Source organism: Anolis sagrei, chromosome 2, assembly GCF_037176765.1.
Source record: "Anolis sagrei isolate rAnoSag1 chromosome 2, rAnoSag1.mat, whole genome shotgun sequence".
NCBI classification, from domain to species: domain Eukaryota; kingdom Metazoa; phylum Chordata; class Lepidosauria; order Squamata; family Dactyloidae; genus Anolis; species Anolis sagrei.
This window is the reverse complement of record NC_090022.1, coordinates 179,284,253-179,302,048: the sequence shown is the minus strand read 5'-3', so window position 1 is coordinate 179,302,048 and position 17,796 is coordinate 179,284,253. Positions and strand designations below refer to the sequence as shown.

General features: G+C 42.1%; 1 protein-coding gene across 1 annotated transcript; it reads right to left on the bottom strand.

The window, feature by feature from the left end:
* Positions 1–343: 343 nt before the first annotated feature.
* On the bottom strand, positions 344–13,367 carry HTATIP2 (HIV-1 Tat interactive protein 2). The gene is made up of 7 exons (XM_067464209.1): positions 13,282–13,367; positions 10,695–10,843; positions 8,430–8,631; positions 5,371–5,478; positions 4,119–4,256; positions 2,588–2,649; positions 344–769 (listed from the first exon to the last, which is right to left on the bottom strand). The coding sequence occupies exons 2-7, from the start codon at positions 10,811–10,813 to the stop codon at positions 553–555; spliced, it is 846 nt and encodes a 281-aa protein (XP_067320310.1). The 5' UTR covers positions 10,814–10,843; positions 13,282–13,367; the 3' UTR covers positions 344–552.
* Between the last annotated feature and the right edge of the window lie 4,429 nt (positions 13,368–17,796).

Sequence of the window (17,796 nt, the reverse complement as noted above, 5' to 3'; positions counted from 1 at the left end):
GTATCCCTGAATTTTTTTTAAAAGGACCACTACATAGCCACCTGGGGTTGAGTATTTGTTGTAGTGGCACCAAGAAACACAACAGTCATCCCTCCACCGGACCCTGATGAAAGAGGAAAAACTGTAGACAAAGAAATTGTTGTCCCCCCCGCCACCCCGAGAGAACGCCTTTATAGGTATCTCTAGGTCTCCGAGTATGACTCAATGCTCAACCTACACTGGAAGCTGGCCACCAAATCACACTGGAGAACCTAGGGATTCCCAGCAAAATGTTTTCTCTAAAAATCTCCAGGTTCCCCAACATGAGTGGAGGAGGTAGAGTAACACCGAAAGAAGCAGAAAAAACATCAAATTTGGAAAAGTCAAAACTGCAAATGTGGAGGGATGACTGTATCCTGACAAAGTATGGGGCTTGTTACCATGGTGATCTTCAAGGAAAGATCTCACTGCTTCAAGAACATCTTTTACGGGACATAAAAATAGCAACAATTAGCACTTGGAGTTGATAAGGCACCTTTCACCAATGTGTTGCCTGGGAAGCAGGCCTCTCAATTATTTTGTCTTTCCGAGTGCATGTATGGCTGCATTTTCCAATATCTCCACCTTCTGCCCATCCTTTCCTGGCATGACCACATTATTGATCATGGCTTGGGCCACCGTCACTGTGGGAATCGTCATAGTTGTGGGGGAGATGCATGCGTAGATTCCCAGAACTTTCCTGGTCATCCACTCACCAGGCCGAGATTCTTGACGATCACACAGAAGCACCCTGTAGGAGGAGACAACATGGAGGACCAACTTCCACTTTGACTTGGTGACCCCGTGAATGAAGACCTCCAAGCAGAGGCGGCCCTAGGTGATTTGCAACGGTAAGCAAACAGTATTTTGGCGCCCCCCCCCCCCAACCAAACACTTATATATATTTTCTATTCGTTGTTGGAGTTCTGTGTGCCATATTTGGTTCAATTCCATCATTGGTGGAGTTCAGAATGCTCTTTGATTGTAGGTGAACTATACATCCCAGTAACTACAACTCGCAATACAATATGAGGACACCCATTATAGAGGAGAATGGCAAAGGAGATGAAAGATCACTCCCCAAAAGCGCAACGGAAAAGCCCCACAATATATGCTTTGAACTGGGTTATCTGAGTCCACACTCAGATAATGTGGGATTTTCTGCCTTGATATTCTAGGATATAGGGCTGTGTGGAAAGGGCCCTAAGTGTGGATGGGAATATTGAATCTGAACTCACTGAGTGACACTGTGCAAATCATTATCTCCTCCTCAACCTTATCTATTTGGTAATAGTTGCCATGTGGTTTGTATACTATCCCAAGCTGATGCCTGAAGTTTGAAACAGGATGGACCAGTAAATACATTAAATAGATCTTGGAAGCCTTTGGAAGTAAAGCAGAAGGCCAAAAAAACGACAATTTTCTTGAGTTTGTGGGTACCTGATCACTGTTCATAGATTTGTTATCTGCTCTTGAAAACTAGCCTACCTTGATAAGAATGAAAATATCCATCTCTCCAGGTTCTACTAAGAATACCTATGCAGATAAATGAAACTGAAGTTACCTTTATCTATATAAATAAAAATGTAATGTTCGTTTGTGGGATTAACAGAACTCAAAAACCACTGGAAGAATTGACACCAAATTTGGACACAAGACACCTAACAATACAATGAATGTCCTTCAATAAAAAAAAATTGATTTTGTCATTTGGGAGTTGTAGTTGCTGGGATTTATAGTTCACCTACAATCAAAGAGCATTCTGAACCCCACCAACGATGGAATTGAACCAAACTTGGCACACAGTTCTCCCATGACCAACAGAAAATATTGGAAGGGTTTGGTGGGCAGTGTCCTTTGGTTTTGGAGTTGTAGTTCACCTACATCCAGAGATCACTGTGGACTCAAACAATGATGGATCTGGACCAAACTCTACACGAATACTCAATATGCCCAAATGTGAACACTGGTGGAGTTTGGGGAAAATATAATCTTGACATTTGGGAGTTGTAGTTGCTGGGATTTATAGTTCACCAACAATCACAGAGCATTCTGAACCCCACCAATGATAGAATTGGGCCAAACCTCCTACACAGAACCCCCATGTGGGCCACAGCAACGCGTGGCAGGGAACGACTAGTGTCTTATAAAAAGGGTATGATTACAAGAAGCCCCCCCGCCACACACACACATCTGCATTGTGAACTTTTTTTTCTATAACAGCCAAGTGGAATTTTGATTACTTTCTTCAAGCAAAAGTTAAACCATGCCTTTTGTATTGTATTCAACTACTTGGTGGGGTGAAGCTCAAATAAGCTCAGAACTGCAGCGAGTCAATATGTGCCGCCTTCACAAGAGGCAAAGTCTTATCTGGAAAGGGCCTGAAGGATGACCAGGATCTTTGCATAGCAGTGGGTGTTTGCTCTTTCTAACCTCCTTAATCTATGCACAGAAGATGGGGAAACATCTGACTACTGAATGGGCTACTAGCCATTTTGGGTTGAGTTGATGCATTTAGAAGGCCTCCTCTGACCTCCCAGCCCCTCCAGACACACCTCATGATACTTACGCTGGCCTAAATATGGAACAACGGTCGAAGCCAATTGCTTGGACTAGGGCCTCAGCTTCACCCTGTAAGGGGGGTGAGAAGAAAGAAATTAATTGTTAAGGCATGGCCCCTCACTTTTTCACCAAAAGAGTAAGGGAGAAAAAACCTGAAATAGCTATTCTTAGAAAGGCAGGAGGAGCTTACAATGGCCAGGATCAGCTGACTGACGAGACATTGTTTTGGCAACATGTTTGATTCATCATTCAGAAGTCAATGACCACGGACAAAAGAAGCCTGGCTTGGCATAATCAGTGAAGCAAGAGATACTCTAAGCTTGTGAGCCTAATCTAATATTATACAGGGGTTTAATACTACTATTACTACTACTACTACTACTAATAATAATAATAATAATCTTTATTTATACCCCGCCACCATCTCCCCTATGGGGACTCAGAGTGGCTTACATGAGGCCAAGCCCAAACAACAATTACAATAAAGAAAAACCACAAACACAAACTGAAAACGCAACGAATAAACAGTAACATAAAACAAATGAATATGTAACAATATACAAATTACAATATGCACAGGCACAGTAACAATGGGTGGGCTACATGTAGTGATTAAAAGACAAAGTAATTTAAACTAATTAAACCAGTTTACTGAACTTTCTTGAGTTCCCAAACAGGGTTCCCAATGTCACCAGGCATTGAATGTTCTCTTTCTGTTCAAAATCAGAAAGTTTAGGAGTGCTCTTTCCCTCATGTACAGGCAGCCCCTAAGTTACGAACAATATTCTGTAGGTTTGTTCTGAAGTTGAATTTGTTTGTAAATCGGAACAGATACATTTTTAAAATGTAACTCCAGCCAAAAATGCATATTTTAGCTTTGGATTTTTTAAAAAATGGCTTGTTGTGGAAACAAGGATTGGTGAGTAAACTTTAATTGAGACACTCTCTCGCTTACTGTTGTCTCACCTCCATTCTTAAGTATAAGTGGTTTGGAAGTCAGGAACTGCCTGTAGTGTATGCTTTGCCAGAAAATAGATAATAGCAAATGAAGCTGATCCAAAGAGAAAGTACGATGGAGCAAGATTTCCCCCTGCTTTCACAGGATATGCCAAAATAAGGATGTAACTGGTGGAAGTTATGACAACTTTGAACCAAAAGACATGGTTAACCTACTCTGGGACAAGTTCCACCAACCTATAAACACCACCTTATCTTGGCAGTGATACCTGCTCTTTTTTCCTTAAATCATGAACGCAATATATACCTATCTATTGAACACAGCTGTTACAAAATCACATTAGGACCAAGGAAGTGTCTTGTTGAAATGCCATATTTTCTGAGAAGTTTCTTGGGTGATCTCAGACCAGTCACCAACTCCCTGCTATCTGCTTCTCAGAGTTGTTGCAAACATCAAATGAAAGGGAACCAAATGTAGAGTTTTTTGGCTCCTTGGAGAAAAGTTGGGACAGTAATGTTAGCAACTGCAGATTATCTTATTTTGGATGTCATTGGGAGGGGATATCATCCATTGAACACACCTTAACTCTGAGATAGAGGAAGCTGCTGGAGCTATCAGCCCCCTTGCTTGACTGCAGGACAAAATGGCGGCAACCACCGGCTTTGGCTAGCTTTGCAGAGTGCTCAATGTAGTCCCGATCAACCCGCACAAATCCATCCTGAGAGCAGAAAAAAAATCAGTTATCTTTTTTGGAGCATCATTCTATCTTTTTGTGTGGGGTGAACCAGAATAAGAGGGTTTTAATATATTAAAACATAGGCCGTATGTTGAGATATATATGTAAACTGGCAAGTGCCCATAAGTTCCCTACAGGATTCAGATTGGGGAGACCTGAATTCAAATGCTCAGTCATCTAAGAAAGCTATTCTCTCCCAGTCTAATTGACTTCACAAGATAGATTACAGCCTATCATGAGGTTTTTTTGTTTGTTTTTTTGTCGTGTCAGGAGCGACTTGAGAAACTGCAAGTCACTTCTGGTGTGAGAGAACTGGCCGTCTGCAAGGACGTTGCCCAGGGGACGCCCGGATGATTTGATGTTTTTATCATCCTTGTGGGAGGCTTCTCTCATGTCCCCGCATGAAGAGCTGGAGCTGATAGAGGGAGCTCATCTGCCTCTCCCCAGATTCGAACTTGCGACCTGTCGCTCTTCAGTCCTGCCGGTACAGGGGTTTAACCCACTGCGCCACCGGGGGCTTCTTATAACGAGGTAAGCCAATGCCTTCATCTTGAGCACCTTAGAAGATAGATACCCACGGGTCTCCAAAAAAGGTAAAGGTTTCCCTTTGAAATTAAGTCTAGTCGTGTCCAACTTGAGGATGGTGCTCATCTTCATTTATAAGCTGAAGAGCCAGCGGTGTCTGTAGACATCTCCAAGGTCATGTGGCCAGCATGACTGCATGGAACACTGTTACATTCCCGCCAAAGCGTTACCTATTGATCTACTAACATTTGCATGCTAGGTTGGCAGAAGCTGGGGCTAACAGCAAGAGCTCACCCAGTTTCCCGGGTTCAAATCACCAGGTTCAAATCACCAAGTTCAGCGGTGCAGCAGTTTAACCTGCCGCACCACCATACTCATATAAATAATATGGGTCTCTATACTCACATAAATAATCAACGTTTGTATCATGAATTAGGTCAACTATTCCCCTTCCCTTGTGTCTTTTCAGCATGGCTCTTTGTCCTGCTGCTCCTTGCTTCCTCCTAATCAGTTTATGGTTCTCAGTTCCTGCTTCACAACAGATATTCCCCTATTTTCCAGAGACCCTTACCGCTCCAGCTTTGGCTCTGGTTGTCCCCAGGCAGCAGAAGCCCACATCGTGGCCTTGAAAAGCAGCAGCCGATTCATCCAGTTTCTCAAAGTCTACAACCTCTTGGGACTAGAAGGAGGGGGGGGGGGGACACAACAAGCGAGAAGAGGAAAACATGACTTGAACATGCATGTGAAGGGACAGAAATATATTCATTCCCACTACCCTTAGCATTCCCCTTGTTTCCAAAAGGGAAACAGAAGACTTTATCATCAATCTAGGAGTTTTTGACATGTTCGGAATGCAAGCTCTAATTAGTCCACAAGGAAAAACATTTGCTAAGAAGTCATGTGACAATGCATCAACAACTGGCATCCACTGGAGACAGGAGCATGGGCTAAACGCTGAGGGAATGGCTAATTATGTTATCAACCCTACTAATTAAATACAAGTTTTGAAGCAATCCTCATACATGGATTTCTTCAGAACATACTGTAGTTGGGAGTTCTCCCAATTGAATACTTCGTATTTTGGGTAACTTGATCTTCAATGAACCATTGCAGTCTAACAGCTTTGTTGGTTCTACTGGAGATGAAAACTGCCAGAACTGGTTTGTTACTCCAACAGCTTTGTATTTTTGGATTTTCCTTGTAAACACAGTTATAGAGCCCCATGATGAATGGGTGCACCCCAAATGAATGACCTCCTCCTACTGGCTCTATTATTCTTGTCGGGAGAGTCAAAGGAGAAAGCATCTGAACTCATGTTTCCAGCATGACATGCTTGGCAAGCGCAAACTCCCCCAAATAAAGAGAAAATGGGAGTCACATGGATTCAGACAATGGATCTTGCTCATAAAACAACTTCTGCTGATCCCCTGCTTTCTCACTGGGGTGGGGAAGAGAAGAAGGGTAAGGCAACTGCCCACGTTTCTTCCTAAAATAACTGCATAATTGCTGTTTTCTGCATTGATGATGCTCTGGTGAGTATATTGCAACTGCAGAATCCATATAGCTCTGCCCAGGGGGAAATGATCTCTCCGGGAATGTACCAAGTCCTTCAAGCAGTTTGATGGCATGTTTTTCCCAGTAGTTATCATAGAGTCACCCTAGAGCAGTGGTTCTCAACCTTGAGTCCCCAGATGTTTTTGGCCTACAACTCCCAGAAATCCCAGCCAGTTTATCAGCTGTTAGGATTTCTGGGAATTGTAGGCCAAAAACATCTGGGGACCCCAGGTTGAGAACCACTGCCCTAGAGGATCTAGCAAATTCTTTGGGAAGATACTTCCCTAGAAAATTCTAAGTCCTCCAGGGAGACATTATGTTTACTTACTTACTTATTTATTTATTGTGCCCTTCTCACTTTGAAGGGGACTCAGGACAGATCACAGAACACATTTACGGCAAACATAATAATAACAATAACAATAATAATAATCTTTATTTATACCCCGCCATCATCCCCCTGGTGGGGACTCGGAGCAGCTTACATGGGGCCAAGCCTGGACAACATATTACAGCAATAAAATCAAAACATAAACAACAAACTACAACAACAACATCAGAATACATTAATAATAAGAAGAAAAAAACAGTCATAAAATAACATTATAATAAACACTATCACAATAACGATAACTAGGATCTTGTGGGTTTTTTCGGGCTATATGGCCATGTTCTAGAGGCATTTCTCCTGACGTTTCACCTGCATCTATGGCAAGCATCCTCAGAGGATGCTCCTCTGAGGATGCTTGCCATAGATGCAGGCGAAACGTCAGGAGAAATGCCTCTAGAACATGGCCATATAGCCCGAAAAAACCCACAAGAACCTAGTGATTCCAGCCATGAAAGCCTACGACAATAACGATAACAGTGGGCGGGCCACATGTACAGGATAAAACAATTTAAAAAACGGTGATGAGATAAAATAGGAGCAAGACATTTACGGGGAACTCATAAAACACATAGATTTATGAGGTTGAACTTCCTATTTGGTGGGCGCGAGCTCCAGTACTGAGGGGTGCAAAATGTCATGGTGTGCACTTACTCACCAAAGGCGCAGCGGAAGAGCCAGGTTTTAAGGTTCTTTTTAAATGTTTCTAGTGAAGGGGCTTTCCTGATCTCTCCAAGTAAAGAGTTTCAAAGTCAGGGAGTGACCGAAGAGAAGGCCCTCTCCCTTTTACCCACAAGACAAGCTTGTGAGATTGGTAAAGGTGATAGGAGGACCCCCTCCAAAGATCGAAGGGCCCGGGTTGGTACATGGATTATACAATGCCGATTATAAAATAACAAAATAGACAAAAGACAGAGGTATATTTAGGCTTTTTCTCATCATTCGGCATCTTTTGGAGCCTGTGCTCAGTTCCGGCCACAGGGGGGTGCTGTCGCTTCATCTCCTTACCGAAGAGCTTTCTTTGTTCGTAAACTATCCTCCAAAATACCGTGCCTAAAATACCTCCCCGCTTAATGTAATTCCTATTCATCTACTCATGTTGCTGTTTTTGATCCACTAGGTGGGCAAGGAAGCTGGGCTGAAGGTCAGGAGCTCATCCTGACCTGGCTTCAAACTGCCAACCTTTCCGTTGGCAAGATTTACTGCAGCTGCAGCTGGTGATTAACCTGCTGTGCTTTAGCTGCTGTGCTAAAGACTTCAGGTGATTTGATGGTGTTCAGTTGTAGCCACGATTTCAGGTATCTGCAGTCTGGCTGGGAATGTCTGCCTCACAGATACCGGGGTCTTACTGTACATAAGATTACAATCTGTGATGTGCTTCACCACTGGCAAGTAAAGGCAGTTTTCCCTGGGACGCTACTTCCAATAATCTTAACTTTGCTTTCAAATTTTGCATCTGCATCACTTTGGGAAATCGGCACAGAATGTTACATAACTTTGGTTAAAACACACATCAATGAAAATCCAATTCAGGGAAGTGTTTTAAGGATTTTGTCCCCTCTGCTTGGCTTTCACCTTGCTGCGTTTTCCAGGTATGAATGGGAGATGGAGTATACATCAGGTTCCTTAGAACAAAAACACAGGCTATACGTATACAGCAGAATAAACATTTTAGATTACAGTCGTACCACATTGGTGTAGAGCTGCCCTTCCAAATCCAGCTTCCGACGTCCAATGAGAGTCACCCTGGAGAACAAGTGCTGTCTCAAAATCTCGGCCAGTAGTTCTTTCCCAGTTTCACCAGAGGCACCCAGTATAAAACAGGTTTGATTCTTTTTCTGGAAATCTTCCCGGAGGCTCTTCAGCTCATCTGGATTGGGGGCAGCCATTCTGATGGCCGGAGGAAGAGCGAATGGAAATATAGTGTTTAGACAGGCAAGAAAAACATCACTTTCAAATCTATGGAATAAGGTTGTACTTTTTGAAAATGCGGTAGGACATATTCTTTTTTCAGCACAGGTATATCCAGGACTCTTCCACACAGATATGTAATCAAGGCAGAATTTCCCACAATATCTGCTTTGATCTGGGTTATCCAAGTCCACACTTCCAAATCTTGAAGTCGGATTTGGCTGTGATGGTCCATGCCTTAGTTACCGCTAGACTGGGCTATTGCAATGTGCTCTATGTGGGGCTGACCTTGAAAACAGCCTGGAAATTTCAACTGGTCCAATGAATGGTAGCCAGACTACTAACTGATGCAAATTACAGGGAGCAGTCAACCCCCCTCTTTAAGGAGCTCCATTGGCTGCCATTTATTTTCCGGTCCCAATTCAAGGTGCAGGTTCTTACCTACAAAGCCCGGAACGGTTTGAGACCTGACTACCTCTGTGATCGGCATTTCCTTTTACGAACCTACATGATGCCTTCAATCTTCTGAAGAGGCCCTTCTCTAGCTCCTGCCCCCTTCGCAAGTGTGACTTGTAGGGACGAGGGAGAGGGCCTTCTCTGTGGTGGCCCCTCGGCTCTGGAACTTGCTCCCCAGAGAAATTAGGCAAGCCCCCACCCTGGGAGTCTTCAGGAAGAGCTGTTCCAGTGTGCAATCAATGAATAAATGAATAAAAATCCATGACCTGACCAAAACCTGCATAAAATGCCCTTGGAAGCACTTTATTTTACCTGTTAGTGCAATTAAACCCTACTTCGTCCCTCGGATCCTCTGTACAGATACATTACATTGCTCTCTCATCCAGTTTTTTTAAACTTTTAGTCTTGCAACTGGCCCTGCCCACTGTGATCAACTTTCTGTGTTCAAATATTGTGATTTTATATTGTTCTGATGTGTTTATTTATACTGTTTCTTGTATTTTATATTATTTTCTTATATTTTATTGTTGTATTTTTATGTTGTACATTTGCACTGTTGTATTGCTAGGCTTGGCCTCATGTAAGCCGCCCTGAGTCCCCTTGGGGAGATGGTGGAGGGGTATAAATAAAGTTATTACTATTATTATTATTATTATTAATCCCAGTTCAAAGCAGAAAATCTGGGATTTTATTCAGCTGTGGATGGGGTCTTAGTTGCCAGAATTTCCATGAATGACTAACGCACCATATTAAGTCATAATGTTTGGACCTCTTCCTCCAGAAAGTCCAAAGAATTGAGAGCCTATTCACACTTATTATTATGTGTGAATAATAATAATAATAATAATAATAATAATAATACTATGATTCCACTTTCTCTGCCTTGGCTGCATCCTATGGAATACTGGGATCTCCAGTTTGGTTAGAGTTGCTCTCAGGCCAAAAATTCTAGATGTCCTTCCCAAAACTGCAAATCCCAGAATTCCACATAATGTTGCTCAGAGAAGTTGAAGTGGAAACCACAGTCTGGAGTATTTTCTCCATTTCCTTGTGAATAAGCCCCCGGTGCATCTAGATCAGTCATGGGCAAACCTGGGCCCTCCAGGGGTTTTGGACTTCAACTCCCACAATTCCTAACAGCCTACCGGCTGTTAGGAATTGTGGGAGTTGAAGTCCAAAACCCCTGGAGGGCCCAAATTTGTCCATACCTAATCTAGATGCATCTAAATGCGGTTAAACTTGACTTTAACTGTCATAGCTCAATATTATGGGAGCTGCAATTTTACAAGGTCATTAGCCTGCCACAGTGTTGGTGTTTCATCAAACTACAACTCCCGGGATTCCATAGCACATGGCAGTTAAAGAGGCGTCAAGCTGTAGTCATTGCACAATGCAGATGCGCCTTTGATGGACCTAGTGGGAGTTCAATATACTTCAGAGTAGATGTGGACATGCGTCCTGTGTTAGGCTAAAATTGTGACCCTAGGCATGTTTATTCATATCCAGGCACCATTCATTTCTATGGTGCTTCCTTACTGGGCAATTGGAAACAGTCTGAACTGGGCTATTCTACATTTCCAAGGCACCTAAGGAATACTGCTGGATACTGTAGACATGATTGGCCATGCACAGCCCTTTCCAGAGGTCCTCCCAGCCGCAGGACGCCTTTCAAGGCTTTGCTTAGATTGTACAGCCGGCCCTCCATATCCACGGATTCTGCATCCACGGATTCCACCTTGAAAATAAAATAAAATAAATCCCTAAAAGCAATCTTTGATCTTCCCACTTTAAACAAGGGACAATCTACCCTTTTACTATGCTTTTGAACACAATGGGACTTGAGCCTCCATGGATTTTGGTATCCATGAAGTTCTGGACTAATTGTTCAATGTAACCACAAAGGAAAATATAGGATAGCCTGCTCACTCCCTTCTGTTCAATAGGAGAGACCACTAACCTCATAGAGGCAACTATCACAATCAGCCCCAGTTGTTTCAAACCTTGCTTGGACACATCTACACTGCATTATTTATTTATTTACTTACAACATTTATATCTCACCTTTCTCACCCCGAAAGGGACTCAGAGCAGCTTACAAGTTATATGTACTTACAATATATAATATTATTAGCATAGCACAATATTAGTATTATATATTACTATATTGTACTATACCACTATACTGCAATATTATTAGTAATATTACATGCAATATGAAATATATAGTTATTACATTGAATTATTATTAGTATTATGTTGTGTTACATTATAATATTCTATGTGTATACAATATATTATATTATTAGAACATTATTAGAACAGCACAATATTGGTATTATATATTACTATATTGTACTATACCACTATACTGCAATGTTATTAGTAATATTACATGTAATATGAAATATATAATTATTATATTGTATTATTTTTAGTATTATATTGTATTACATTGTAATATTATATGTGTATACAATATATTAGAACAGCACAATATTAGTATTATACATTACTCTATTGTACTATACCATGTAATATTACATGTAATATGAAATATATAATTATTATATTTTATTAGTAGTATTATTATATTGTATTACATTATAATATTATATGTGTATACAATATATTATATTATTAGAACAGCACAATATTAGTATTATACATTACTCTATTGTACTATACCATGTAATATTACATGTAATATGAAATATATAATTATTACATTGTATTCTTATTATTATTATATTGTATTACATTATAACATTATCAATATTATATGTGTATATAATATATTTTATTATCAGCACAGCACAATATTAGTATTATATATTACTATATTGTACTATACCACTATACCACAATATTATTAGTAATATTACATGTAATAATAAGTGGGTTATTGCACTGTGGGTTAAAGCACTGTGCCGGCAGGACTGAAGACCGACAGGTCGCAGGTTCGAATCCGGGGAGAGGCGGATGAGCTCCTTCTATCAGCTCCAGCTCCTCATGCGGGGACATGAGAGAAGCCTCCCACAAGGATGATAAAACATCAAAAATCATCCAGACGTCCCCTGGGCAACGTCCTTGCAGACGGCCAATTCTCTCACAACAGGAGCGGTTGCTCCTGATACAACGATGAGGAGTATTATATTGTATTACATTATAATATTATCAATATTATATGTGTGTACAATGTATTATATTATCAGCAGAGCCCAATATTAGTATTATATAGTACTATATTACTATATTGTCCTATTTCTGCCAACCTAGCAGTTCGAAAACATGCAAATGTGAGTAGATCAATAGGTACAATATTATATTTTTATTAGTAGTATTATTATATTGTATTACAATATTATGATCAATATGATATGTACATACAACATATTATATTATTAGCATAGCACAATATTAGTATTATGAATTAATTAAAAATAATAGAATTAATTAAATATGTAGAATTAATGCAATTTAACCACTTTAATTGCCATGTCTTAATGCTATGGAATCTTGGGAGTGGTAGTTCTACAAGGTCTTGACCCTTCTCTGCCTAAGAAGGCTGGTGCCTCACCAAACTACAAATTCCATTAATGCAATATTATGCAATTTGACCCCACTTTAATTGCCATGTCTTAATGCTATGGAATCTTGGGAGTGGTAGTTCTGCAAGGTCTCAACCCTTCTCTGCCTAAGAAGGCTGGTGCCTCACCAAACTACAAATTCCATTAATGCAATATTATGCAATTTGAACTCACTTTAACTGCCATGCCTCAATGCCATGGAATCCTGGGAGTGGTAGTTCTGCAAGGTCTTGTCCCTCCTCTGCCTGAGAAGGCTGATGCCTCACCAAACTACAAATTCCATTAATGCATTATTATGCAATTTGACCCCACTTTAATTGCCATGTCTTAATGCTATGGAATCCTGGGAGTGGTAGTTCTGCAAGGTCTTGATCCTTCTCTGCCTGAGAAAGCTGATGCCTCATCAAACTACAAATTCCATGGCCTTGATCCATGACAGTTAAAGGGGAGTCAAACTGCATTAATTCTACAGTGTAGATGCACTCAGGGATGGGGAAGCATTAATTAAAGGAGTAGGCAAGCAGGAGGAGAAAGGGAAACTGCAGATCCCCCTGGAGTAAAGGGGGGAGAGGAAGGAAAGCCTCACCTGCAACAACAGTGGAGAGTCTCCTACCAAGAAAGAGTCGCCCACTCTTCTTCCGGGTGTGCCTGCCTGGACTCACTGCGCAGGCGCAGATTGCAGAACTTTGTTTTCCTTTGCAGGAGGGAGGTTTGCTCAGCAGTGATCCAGAGATTAAAATTATGTTGCAATGAAGGGCGAGCCTGGGAGGAAACTGCAACAGTATATTGTTGTTTTTTTTCCATCTCTTTGTATTCTGCCCCCGCATTGCAAAGAAAGAACTTGCAAAGTCATCTCACAGTGTTCTTTTGCTTAAGAAAACTATGAAATTTATGGAGTTACCATAAGAGTAAACTGAATACACACATAGAGCCAGGGTATTTATTTATTATTTATTGAAAACTTTTATATCCCGATTTTCTCACCTCTGTAGAGGGACTCAGACCGGTTTACAGCAAGAATTCAATGCTACTAATACAAGTTAAAACATAATACAACAATACAAGATTAAAATACATATATACCAAATCACCAAGGTAAAATCATGTTCAACTCAGTCCGCATATGTGGTCACTCACTTTGGTCTGTAACCAGTCTCAGACATTATTCTGGGAATGCTTCATTCCATAACCAGGATTTCACTAGCCTCCTGAAGGACGAGAGGGAGGGGGCAGATCTGATCTCGCTCAGGAGAGAGTTCCATAGCCGAGGGGCCACCACAAAGAAGGCCCTGTCTCTCGTCCCCACCAAATGCACTTGCGAAGATGGTGGGAGATCTTAACGTCCTTGATGGTTCATAGGGGAGAATACGACCCCTCTGTTACGCCAGCTCCACTGGCTGTCGATCAGCTTCCGGGCACAATTCAAAGTGCTGGTTTTGACCTATAAAGCCCTAAACGGCTCTGGCCCAGTTTACCTTTCCGAACGGATTCTCCCCTATGAACCACCGAGGCTATTAAGATCTTCCGGGGGAGGCCCTCCTCTCGGTCCCACCACCCTCACAGTCACGGTTGGTGGGGATGAGAGACAGGGCCTTCTCGGTGGTGGCTCCCTGGCTTTGGAACTCCCTCCCACTAGAGGTTAGATCTGCCCCCTCCCTCCTGACGTTCAGGAAATCACTAAAAACCTGGCTCTGGAATGTGGCATTCGAGGACTGAACCTAGAACCTTCCCTATGATGAATTATGATGAACTGTGACCACGAACATGACTATGACTGACTGGATTGACGATTTGGTGTAGGAAACTGTAATGATGTAATGATGTAATGATAATGATGTTTTTATTGTACTGTGTTGTACTATTTTAATACCTGTGGTTTTTATATGATTGTACTTTATATATGCTGTAAACCGACCTGAGTCCCTCGTCGAGGTTGAGAAGGCCGGAATAGAAAACCTCTAAATAAATAAATAAATACGTTCGGACAGGTAAACTGGGCCGGAACCGTATAGGGATTTATAGGTTAAAACCAGCACTTTGAATTGTACTCGGAAGCTAGTAGTAGTAATTGTATTGATTAGCCCTTAGGCCATATCACAATAAGAAACAGAACAACAAGGCCTGACAAGACTTGATCACACTCCACATAGTAAGTTAAAATAATACACTTATAACATTCAGAAGCTAATTGGCAGCCAGTGGAGCTGGCGCAACAGAGTTGTGCGCTCCCTGTACCCAGCTCCCATCAGTAGCCTGGCTGCCGAGCGCGGGACTAATTGCAGCTTCCGGGCAATCTTCAGGGGCAACCCCACATAGAGAGCGTTGCAGTAATCTATACGGAATGTAACCAGAGTGTGGACCACCATGGCCAAGTCAGACTTCCCAAGGTACGGGCGCAGCTGGCACACAAGTTTTAACTGTGCAAAAGCTCTCCCGGCCACCACTGAGACCTGGGGTTCCAGGCTCAACGATGAGTCCAGGATCAGTCCCAAGCTGCAAACCTGCGCCTTCAGGGGGAGTGTAACCCCGTCAAGCATGGGCTGTAACCCTATGCCCTTTTCGGACTTACAACTGACCAGGATTACCTCTGTCTTGTCTGGATTTAGGATACTACACTTGGAGGACCATCATCCTCGGACTACGAGGGATCGCTTAAGTAAGTAAGTAAGTAAGTTAGACACACATATAGATCTACATGGTACCCATAAGGGCCCCAATATCCTATAAAGCAGTGTTTCTCAACCTGGGGGTCGGGACCCCTTGGGTGGTCATGAGGAGGTGGCTTAGGGGTCACCAAAGACCATCAGAAAACAGTATTCTCTGTTGGTCATGGGGGTCTCTGGTTGGTGGGGTTCAGAATGCTCTTTAATTGTAGGTGAACTATAACTCCCAGCAACTACAACTCCCAAATGTCCAGGTCTATTTTCCACAAACTCCACCAGAATTCACATTTGGCCATCTTGAGTATCCATCCCAAATTTGGCCCAGATCCATCATTGTTTGAATCTACACTACTCTTTGGATGTAGGTGAACTACAACTCCCAAACTCAAGGTCAGTGCCCATCAAACCCTTCCTGTATTTTCTGTTGGTCATGGGAGTGCTGTGTGCCACTTTTGGTTCTATTCCATCATTGTTGGAGATTTAGAATGCTTTTGATTGTAGGTGAACTATAAATCCCAGTAACTACAACTCCCAAATGACAAAATCACCCCCCTCCCCAACCCCACTAGTATTCAGATTTGAGCTTATCGGATATTTGTGCCCAGTTTGGTCCAGTGAATGAAAATACATCCTGCTTATCCTATATTTACATTACGATTCATAACAGTAGCAAAACTACAGTTATGAAGTAGCAATGAAAACAATGGTATGGTTGGGGGACACCACAACATAAGGAACTGTATTAAGGGGTCACGCCATTAGGAAGGTTGAGAAACACTGCTATAAAGGGACCAGATCCCATCTCATTTTGGAAACTAGGCAATGTGTAGCACACTGCTGGTATATTCCTTATATCGTTTGTTGAAATTAGAAATATATTCAGTTGAATCAAGAACCCACTGCATATTCTTGTGGCTAATCAAGATCTGTACAAGGACCAAGTAGCAACAGTAAGAACTGACCACGGAACAACAGACTGGTTCAAGATTGGGAAAGGCGTACGGCAAGGCTGCAGACTCTCACCCAACCTTTTTAACTTGTATGCAGAACACATCATGCGATGTGCGGGGCTGGATGAATGCAAAGCTGGGGTGAAAATTGCTGGAAGAAACATTAACAACCTCAGATATGCAGATGACACCACTCTGATGGCCGAAAGCGAGGAGGAGCTGAGGAGCCTTCTAATCAAGGTGAAAGAAGAAAGCGCAAAAGCTGGGTTGCAGTTAAACATAAAAAACCAAGATTATGGCAACAAAAATGATTGACAATTGGAAAATAGAGGGAGAAAATGTGGAGGCCGTGACAGACTTTGTATTTCTAGGTGCAAAGATTACTGCAGATGCAGACTGTGGCCAGGAAATCAGAAGACGCTTACTTCTTGGGAGGAGAGCAATGTCCAATCTCAATAAAATAGTGAAGAGTAGAGACATCAGACTGGCAACAAAGATCCGCCTAGTCAAAGCCATGGTATTCCCTGTAGTAACCTACGGATGTGAGAGCTGGACCTTAGGGAAGGCTGAGTGAAGGAAGATCGATGCTTTTGAGCTGTGGTGCTGGAGGAAAGTTCTGAGAGTGCCTTGGACTGTGAGAAGATCCAACCAGTCCATCCTCCAGGAAATAAAGCCCGACTGCTCATTGGAGAGAAGGATAGAAGAGGCAAAGTTGAAGTACTTTGGCCACATCATGAGGAGACAGCAAAGCCCAGAGAAGACAATGATGCTGGGGAAAGTGGAAGGTAAAGGGAAGAGGGGCTGACCAAGGGCAAGATGGATGGATGGGATCCTTGAAGTGACTGGATTGACCTTGAAGGAGTTGGGGGTGGTGACGGCTGACAGGGAGCTCTGGCGTGGGCTGGTCCATGAGGTCACGAAGAGTCGGAAATGACTGAACGAATGAACAACAACATAGTCATCAGCTGGGCACAGTAAGTTTACAAACTCTGATTTAAATGTTTCCAACCTGGGTTTTTTTTATCAATCTTAAATTGTTCAGTCATTTTCCTGTAGGCAAACTGTTTCATAACTCCCCTTTATTAAGTCCTTTCTCATCTTTAACCTATATCTATCATCTACTACTGTTGACAAATGTTGACAAATGTTTATAGGTCAGCAAGTTTACTTGTAAAGAAATGTCTGTTCTGACCAATGTTTCATATCACTGGAGTTATTCCTGACTGTTCTGGTAATGATGGGATTCCTGTTGCTGAAGCAATGTGTAAAGTGGTCCTTCCTGCAATGGAAACAGACCAATGTGACCTCTTGCGGGAAGAACCAGGACAGTGGAAACAAGGAACCTGAATTGCTGCATAGGAAAACCTACTACCAGTGGGTGAGCATTAGGTAAGAGTGAAATATCTGAAAAGGGTGTTGTCTGGATTGCATCCTATCCCCCTACACTCTACTCATGTGAGTAGGCAGATAACCCAATTAAAAAGATCA